Here is a 9227-nt window from a genome sequence, read left to right on the forward strand (position 1 = left end):
CTCTTTCCCTTTCCACTCACACTCGATCACGCTCGACCCTGCTTTCCCTTCTCGATGGCGACCGTCGCTTCTACGCTAGACCAGGATCCCGCATCAACGGGCGAGACGACGACACGACTTTCTGTGGGTTGGATGCCCCGTCTTCAGAATCCGCTTTCCGGCGCAGGTTCCCAATTTTGGGTCTCCTCGAAATGGGTCAGAGATTCTCTCCCTTTCGACCCTCTCCCACCCTTTCTCAAAGTCCTCTCCGTGTATAAAAGCAATGGATTTTCTCTCGGCTAGAGAGCCACGAAGACCCTCGAGAAAATCCCCTCCCACCCCTCCCCCCCTTTCTTCTTTTTCACCTCAACACCTGGTCAACCTGTTTATTCTGTCGTCTATACCTCTCGAACGGCCTTAAGGCCCACGTGTACCTTTCTGCTATCTACCTACCCTCATCCAGATGGACCGCCGCACACGAAGACCACCTACGGTCGACGAGCTCGTAGCTCGAGCTGCGGCCAGAGGCTATAAAAGAGGTGCACATATAGAGAAGGACAAGGTTCGCAAACAAGGAAAACACAACTCCACGACCAAGACGAATCAAAATGCGACCCTTCATCGCTACGATCTGTGAGAAATTCCTTCCCCTTCTTCTCCTTTCTTTACCTCTCGGGGGGTAGAGGGTTTCCCCTCTCGTTAAAGTCACTAATTTCTCTCGTCTTCTAGTTGGACGCTCTACGAATTACGGGATACTGCTATTCAGCAAGGGTTGTCGCCTCCTAACGAGGAGATGGCTCGAGAGCATTGTTTGCGACCCGAGATGAAAGTACCTGATTTGGCGACCATAAAAGACTTCATCCGCTTCTACGCCGCTACGAGCGATCCTAGAATTGACGAAGAGGTGTCGACCGTCGACTCTCTCAACACCGTGGCCGAATGGTTCTTTGCGGGTTTCGCTCGAGTTACCAAAACCGAGATTAAAGAAGAGGACAGAAAAGAAGTCTATGACGTAAGTAAAAGCAAAGAAGGCCGTCCTCTCGATCTGAGGATGACTGGGGACTTACAATTAATAGTTCGTTCGCACAACGTTGGTGGAGGAAGGGTTGGCGGTCAACAAACACCGACCGAAGTACAACTTCACCGTTGAAGTGCTTACCCTAGTCCAGATCACCCTCTGGACCAAGGATGATTTGATCTTTATTCCAGAGCGGTACAGGATCCAGACAACTTTTATCACTAATGTGTATTGCTGGACCGGTGCTAGAATATCCGCCTTTTTCACAGGCGGCTTTCGATACGGGGTAAGAGTGTTCGTTTGACCACACGAAGGCGTTTGGGGCTGACATTTCCAGGATACTGAAATTGTGTTACAGCGTGCGGAAGGAAGTCGACACTGGAGAGCTACCTGGAGACTTGATCAGCGCTGGGTGAAGAATAATCGTGACCCTGATAACATCGTGGTACGTATCGATGATTTGTTCGACAGTTTCTTTCGAGGTCCTTCCTTTCTCCATCTTTACCTCTTCCACATTCTATTACCTCCCATCACTAACCTTTCGGTACCGGTTTTCTATTTTTTAGATTCGGAACCGCCCATAGAGAGCACGAAATGTTCATTTACAACGAAACTGGGTTTCTTCTGCAAATGGCGCTCGCCGATGGCGCCTTGTTTGGAATTCATTCGATTAAAGACCTCCTGAAAAAGCGGATCCCGTATGGGGAGAACGTGTTAGTCCTAAGATACAATGAATCAGCCTTGAAGAAACCTATCCTGCGTAAATGCACCAAGGAGGGCGGAGTAACGGACGAGCCTATGCCCAAGTCGGCCTTCGTAAATATCTGGAGGAGTAATTGTTCCAATGCCGGCCTCTTTGAAATACCGACGATCCATGCGATTCGACGGGGACTGGGCAAGAAAGTCGATAGTGAGTGCATCTCCTACTCTTTTTAATATATAATTCCCCCCTCTTCCCTTTAGTGAATATGGCCACCCGTTAACCGTCCTGCCATTCCCTCGCGGCCCTTAAAGGCTCTACATGATCAATGTGCGGCGTGTCATCTTCTTGCCGTTGTGGATCCTCAGCTAACGTGCGCCGCTACAGAAAACTACACCCCTGTCCAGCGCAGTCAACACCTGACACAGGCGGACCTCGGCGTCTTCGGCCAAAGTTATGTCGCAAATTGCTCGTCGGTCGATGGCCAGGCGGCTTTCTTGGGAGAGCCGAGCGATCACCGCCACATCGAATATTTCCAAAGCGTGGAAAGATTCTTGGAACCGGGCCTACCCAATGAGCTCCCCGCTCGCCGTCTGGACGAATTGAGTCGTGATCCACGCCTTTGCGAACTCCAAGAGCAATTAGCTAGCCTCGAGCGCGAGGGGACGACCGGCCCCGTCGTCAACGAGGCCAAACGCTGGTTATCAAACTACCGTCGAAAATTGTACAAAAAAGCTCTCCGCGGATATCAGCAGTGGTGGGTGCGCGATCGCAGGGATTGGAAAATCCTCACGAACGGCCAGGAACGACCGAATGATCCCAGTAATACCGACCTCGTTCAGCATTTGTCTCTCCTCATTCCTGAACGAGGCCGTCTCGCTCAGTGGATGTGTCAAGACGAGCCGCTATCCCCCGAGTCAATGTGGCAGGCCATGCGCGACTTACATTCGCTATGTACGCGTGATCTCACGGTCCTTTACCTCCCTGGCCTAAACCCGCGGGAGGGGAGATGTCCCGTAAAGTCGTGCCAAAAGTTGATGGATGAGTAAGTCACCCCTTGCCGATGGCTTCTTGTTTAACGAAAGCAAAACTAGTCTACCCAAAAACCGACGTAACCATCACATTCAGACGTGTGTTCACCACGATATGGCGAAGAAACTTCGTCAACTGCCGTCGCATATCCACTATTGCCATCTTTGCTTTAACTGGGTGGTCGGAGAAGACGAATGGGAGTCACACTGTGCCTCGCACCTCTCATCGCTAGCCACGAAAAGATGCGGAACGCTCTCATATGGCTACACACTCGTCCGTCCTGCCTATTCTCCATTTCGTCTCGGAAAGAAAGGGTTATCTGCCGCTGATCGATTACAGTCGTGGAATCGAGACTTCGACCTCTGGAAAGAGGTGAACAAGGAAATACAGAGATGCCGCTGGCCGATGATGTGTCCATATCCGCTGTGTGACGTCTCTCTTACAGATGACCGCGATCTCCGGTTTCACTTTATCGACGACCATAAATTGAGCCGAACACGACCTGGTAGATCTACAGCGAAGGACCTCCCCCCGAAAGTGACCGCTTCAATTCGTCCACACTCGCCGGACGAGAAATTAACACTCGACGAAGGTGCTGACGGAATCCGCTCATGTCGAAAGCGAAAATCACCGAGCAGTTCTGGCGCCCTCAAGTGGATGCCACCACAGTCGCTCGACTCCACGGCCGCAACTTCGGAAAAGCGATTACCCGACCGCCCCCCCAAGCGGAAAAAGCAGAAACAACAGACTCCTTCCCCTTCGACTATCTGTCCCGAAGTTATTGTCATCGATGAAGAGGTCTCTGATGATTATGCCGCCCCAAGTACCGTGGACTCCATCATGTTTTTCCCTCCAGGCCCTCTAGGCATCGAGGATGACGACAAATGTACTGATCTCAAATGTGATCCATTCCCGCGCCATTGCGTCACTTCTATCGAAACCATTCACTCGCTCGAGTCTGCAGATTGCAACGATAACTCCAATTTGGACGTTATATTCGATCAGTATCTCCGCTCCCCGTCGCTCTCGCCTCCCCCTTCGCCCCCTGGTTCATCAGAAGATGGTGCTACCAGCGAATCAAGCGGAGCAACGCTGATTCACGCTGAACGTGACCTGCCTCGTGGTGGCGCGGAGCTACACACAGAGACAGTCAAGAGTCCCGTTCTGGAAGAAGTGTCGGACGACGTGTCGAGGAGGGAGGGAGCTCGAGATGAGGAGGGACACTTGTCAGAGTCAAAATGGCCCTCGCGTTCGACTGCGGGTCCGTCAGCCTCAAATCACGCTCCGCCTTAAACTCCAGAATATAGGTCAACTAAGGAAGACCAGGAAGACGAAGAGGCAGAGAGCGAAGAAAGAGACGGAGAAGAAAGCACCTAAGCGGAAGAAGGAGAGAAAGGGAACTAAGGGCGAGAAGGAAGCGAAGAGAAAGAGGCAATGTCGGCGGTCGTAGCGAGATGGATGGGTTCGTAAGTGTGATCACGGTGCTTCTTGCTTTTGGTTTTTGGTTCGCGCCATCATCTTTTCGTATCTCATGAGAAGGCGTCGAGACTTCGATTCCTTTGATCCAATTTTAAATTGCTTGAATGATGAGCGTACAAACGATGAGCGTGCTCTATTAATGATTCTCACGCCAGAATATATAGATGGGCTCTATCCTGCACTCGTTAGAAGAGCCAGAGCACTCCTTCAACTCAAGTAGCACAAAGAAGATTGACAAGAGAGAAATAGCTAACGAGGTAGAATCTAGGTAGGAAGGCGTATAACCAGAGGGGTGGATGGATAGAGGGATTGTGCGTCAAAACTGTGGCGTTTTTAGCGTCGGCAAAGACTTTTGAAAGGCACCTTCGTAGGTGAAAGGAGACTACTATGGGTATCAAGGGAAATTTTCGTCGGTAGGGGTTGACGCGCGTGACAGTCGGTTTGCAACTCAACCTGAAAGTATGGGTGGTACAGTGATGTGCGAAATCGAAGTCCTGTTCAATGTGCATGGAACTTCTTGGAGTTGTTGAAACGTGGCAACAATGAACTGCGCTTTACGGAGGTCGGTTCCAAAAGTTTTTGCCTCCCCCCCGGTCATGTGGCGCGCGCTAAAGTCTTCGGTCCTTCTTGGCATCACTAAAACTTTCCAACTCCATCGGATCCAGCCCGTGGACGACATCTATTCCCCCTCTATCGGATCCAGTCTGTGGACGACGTCTATCCCCTCTTTATCGAATCCAGCCTGTGGACGACGTCTATTTCTCCTCTATCCGATCCAGTCTATGGGCGACGTTTATCCCCCCACGAAGAAAGGTGCGCCTTCGAGCTCGAAGGCCGCAAACAAGGCATGGATCCAGGCGTGGGATGAGCTTCCTCAACACCAGATTCAGAGGTGGATCGAGCGCATTGTACGGCATATTCGTAAAGTGATCCAACTAAAAGGAGACAATAGCTATAAGGAAGGAAGAAGAGACTCGAAGATCTCTACATAGTCCCTATAGATATCCCTATTAGTTTAAGAGTACATCTGGGAATGTATCGGGAGAGCGGCCACCCACAGCGAATCGCGTACAACAGCGACCTACTAAACACCAATTGAGCCTAGTTGTACAAGCGTTGTCCGAAAGGCACCTGGTACCTCCCCCAATTTTCCTAGGGGTTTGAGGTACCTTTCCATCCACTTTGCCGCCTTCGCGTAGATAGCGCTTTTTGGCGCCCATTGAACGACGTCGTTAAGCCCGTTGACAACGCCTTCCGCGCTCGCCCTTACACCCCGTTTTGCACTCGATTTTGGCGTTATTGCGTGTCAGACTGTCTCTGTTGTCTATGAAGCCTTTCTATCATCTATACAAATCGCGAATCGAGCAGCAATGAGGTAAAGAGCTCGCAGATTCTAAAGGTATGTCGGTGCCTCAATTTTGATGTTTTGGTACCTCGATTTGTGCGATTTTACCAGGTTATTGGGGGGATTGTTAGGTACCTTTACATCATTGGTTGCGCCTTTCCATCCACTATGCCAAATCGAGCTTAATTAAAGTCGCTGTTGTACGAGGGTCGCTATGGGTGGTCGCTCTCCCGATACATTCCCGACTCGAATCCGTGATTTAGAATTGGGTCCGGAAGGGCCCTTTCCTAAACATTAATTCTCGAACATTCTGCTTTAGCCACCTTAGCCACAGTGGCTGTCATTTCCACATCTAAAGCCACTTCTGGAGTTGCCTGATACACGTGATATCTCGTCCCCGCCATCAGTTATGACTTCGAGTTTCGGGGCTGCGCTCTCAGCCTGACTGCAGCGCCTCAATATGTTCCCCAGATCTCTATCCCGAAAGCAGTCCTAACCCAAGCGTGACTATCTTGAGCATCGTATCTCAACGAAAGCGCTTGCAGGACCTCGAAATTCTAGCTCACTCGTGGCCGCTACTTAATTGCCACCATAGGTGCGAGAAGGGAAAACGTTCTCTCTAGATTGCGACCTTAATTTCGCCATTCACTTACGTTCCATCGAGAAGCCTATACCCTTCGATCGGACTAAAGCCAAGCATAGCAAAGTGGACATGTCTGGTATCGGCGAGGCCAGCCTCGTGCTCGGCCTGATTTCGTCTATCATCGCGATATACGATGGCGCTCACGAGATCTACGACGCGGCGAGCGACGTCAACCGCCTCCCTCGGAAGTTTCAGCTCGCCGCCGAGCAGATCCCCTTGGTGCTCCATATTCTCGGTCTTGCAGAACGGAATATCAGAGCCAGCGGTGTGAGCCAGGATGCGCTGCAGAATGCGACTCCAATTCTAGAACGGTGCAAGGAGAGTGCCGCGGTGGTCAAGGAGATTTTCGACAAAACTGTACCTTCTAAAGATGCCACGAGGAGCGAGCGGTACAAGAAGGCGGTGGGGATCAAGTTGAAGAGCAACAAGGTGAAGGAGCAAATGGAAGAGGCGGTCAAGAGCATGCAACTCCTTGCGCTATATCAATTGTTTCAAGATGCTGAGGCGCTGAAGGATATCCAGGAGGCCCTCGAGCAGCTTGGCCAGGTTCCTGACGAGGAGCCGCCACCTCACTTCGTCCACTCCGGCTGCGGGCCACTGAACGCACATACGGGGACAGGCAACGTGGAAAGTTACAGCCACTTCGGACCCGGTGATATTTACAAGGTAAACAGTCAAACCATCTACAAAAACCCAGATACGAGCTCCACCTAATTCAACATACAATGGGTGGATTTCTTACGGGTGATCCGAGAAGAATAATGATGGTTGTGGAGTCTAAATGAATTATGTTTACCCTTATATTTCCGTTCTCGCGATAGGGCCGATTCATATATTTAATCACATTTTCCTATCGGCCTACTCTTCAACTTAACATAGCAATACCATCGCTAATGATCATTCTCGGTAGTGCACCACCATCATCCACCTCAGGAGAAGGTAGACTTCAGCTTTCGAAAACCTGTCGGAGTCTGCCTCGGCCAAGTGCCCTGTATCGACTCGAAACTTTTCGTCGGACGCGAATCTGAACTCGACGAGATGAAAGTCGTTCTGCAGTCAGTGGACCCGTCCTTCGGGGAGCGACGGGTAGTTCTCGGTGGAACAGGTGGCATCGGCAAGACGCAGCTGGCCATCGCCTACGCCCGGCACAACCACAACGTTTACGATTCGGTACTCTGGTTCGATGCGGCCTCGGAGATCACACTCAAGGACAGTCTCCGGTCGATGGCTCAAGTGATCTTTGATGCCCAGGAGCCCGGAGTCCTTAAGGGCGAGCAAACTCTAGCTCACGTGCATCGGTGGCTGTCAGATCCCAAGAACACTCGATGGCTACTGATATACGATAATTATGATGATCCGGGACGATTTCGTATCGAAGCCTACTACCCACCCGTTTCTCATGGAGCTATTATTGTGACCACACGTCGGCCTGATTTGGTTCACGGAAAGCCAGTCCGTGTCCAGCCGATCCTCGACGTTGAGGAAAACCTGAAGATTTTGCAAACTCGATCTGGACGGGAAGGCGTTGAAGCTGGTATGCCATTCACACCGACCGATCTGAGTCGCTAACTGATGTCACTAGACCCTCATGCGAGACGCCTGGCGGAGCGACTTGATGGTCTTCCGCTGGCTTTGGCCACCGCCGGGGCATATCTCTCTCAGAGCACATTCACGTTTGAGCGATACCTCCAGGAATATGAGTGCCGCTGGAACTTTGACGTGCGGCGACCTCAGCAACTCCAGGAGTACCAGAATCGGACACTTTACACGACCTGGGATCTATCCTATACCCGCCTCGAGATCGAGGATGCTGAAGCCGCGAAGTTCTTAAAATCACTGGCCTACTTCGACCATCAAAGCCTGTGGTATGAACTATTCCTTGGGGGACTTACAGACGACACGCCGCAGTGGCTCCAAGATATTGTCAGCAACGATGTTGATTTTGAGAGCGTGATGAGAAGGCTGACAGCTTACTGCTTTTTGGAAGTGCGAGTGCCGCTCCAGTCGTGGAGTATGCATACCTGCGTACACGACTGGACCTTAGCAGCGCTGAACACGACTATCGACGTCCAGCAGTATTGGTACGCTGTTGACTCCGTTGGTGCATCTGTCGATGAGGATGACTGGCAGATTCTAGGACACCTCAAGTACACTCGGCTAGTTGCTCATGCAAGGTGGGTCGCACAAGACCGCTTTTGTGGACATGGGCTGGGCGACAACATTGTCCTCGACCGACTTGAAAAAGTATTCACAATTGCACTTTTACTTCAACAACAAATCCAGCTGGGCGAGGCGGAGCAGATGTATCGACGGGCGCTGACTGGGTATGAGAAGACACTAGGAGCTGAGCACATATCGACCCTCGGTACAGTTAACAATCTCGGCCTTCTCTATACTAAGCAAGGTAAGCTGAGCGAGGCGGAGCAGATGTATCGACGGGCCTTAGCTGGGATGAAGAAGGTGCTGGGAGTGGACCACCTATCGACCATCAATACCGTTAATAACCTCGGTCTTCTATATGCTGAGCAGAGTAAGCTGAACGAGGCGGAGCAGATGTATCAACGGGCGTTAACTGGGTACGAGAAGGTATTTGGAGTGGACCATCTATCAACCCTGAGTACCTTTAACAATCTCGGTAATCTCTATGCTGAGCAAGGCAAGCTGAGCGAGGCGGAGCAGATGTATCGACGGGCCTTAGCTGGGCGCGAGAAGGTGTCTGGAGTGGACCACCTATCAACCCTCGATACTATTAACAATCTCGGCCTTCTCTATCGTTACCAAGGCAAGCTAGGTGAGGCGGAGCAGATGTATCAACGGGCGCTAACTGGGTACGAGAAAACACAAGAAGCCGGGCACACATCAACACTAAGTACCGTTAATAACCTCGGACTACTCTATCATGACCAGGGCAAGCTAAGCGAGGCGGAGCTGATGTATCGACGGGCGCTAGCTGGATACGAGAAGGCGCTGGGATCGAACCATACATCTACCCTTATTACCGTTAACAATCTCGGTAATCTCTATGCTGAGC

The 9227-nt window shown here is 51.2% G+C and overlaps 2 protein-coding genes across 2 annotated transcripts in view; both read left to right on the forward strand.

Annotated features, from left to right (window-relative positions):
• Window positions 1-442: 442 nt before the first annotated feature.
• Window positions 443-4022, forward strand: Z518_11114 (uncharacterized protein; the record flags this gene model as incomplete). The annotated part of the gene is made up of 7 exons (XM_013411384.1): window positions 443-612; window positions 709-991; window positions 1056-1283; window positions 1335-1459; window positions 1564-1907; window positions 2085-2742; window positions 2792-4022. The coding sequence occupies 7 exons, from the start codon at window positions 443-445 to the stop codon at window positions 4020-4022; spliced, it is 3039 nt and encodes a 1012-aa protein (XP_013266838.1).
• A 2243-nt stretch (window positions 4023-6265) lies between these two features.
• Z518_11115 (uncharacterized protein) overlaps window positions 6266-9227 on the forward strand; it is a gene marked incomplete at both ends in the record, with an annotated part of 3490 nt that continues 528 nt past the window's right edge. Inside the window, 3 exons of the mRNA XM_013411385.1 lie at window positions 6266-6862; window positions 7133-7730; window positions 7779-9209. Of these exons, the coding sequence (XP_013266839.1) occupies window positions 6266-6862; window positions 7133-7730; window positions 7779-9209 (2626 nt within the window). The remainder of the gene's footprint in view (window positions 6863-7132; window positions 7731-7778; window positions 9210-9227) is intronic.

This window comes from Rhinocladiella mackenziei, assembly GCF_000835555.1.
Source record: "Rhinocladiella mackenziei CBS 650.93 unplaced genomic scaffold supercont1.11, whole genome shotgun sequence".
Classification (NCBI taxonomy): domain Eukaryota; kingdom Fungi; phylum Ascomycota; class Eurotiomycetes; order Chaetothyriales; family Herpotrichiellaceae; genus Rhinocladiella; species Rhinocladiella mackenziei.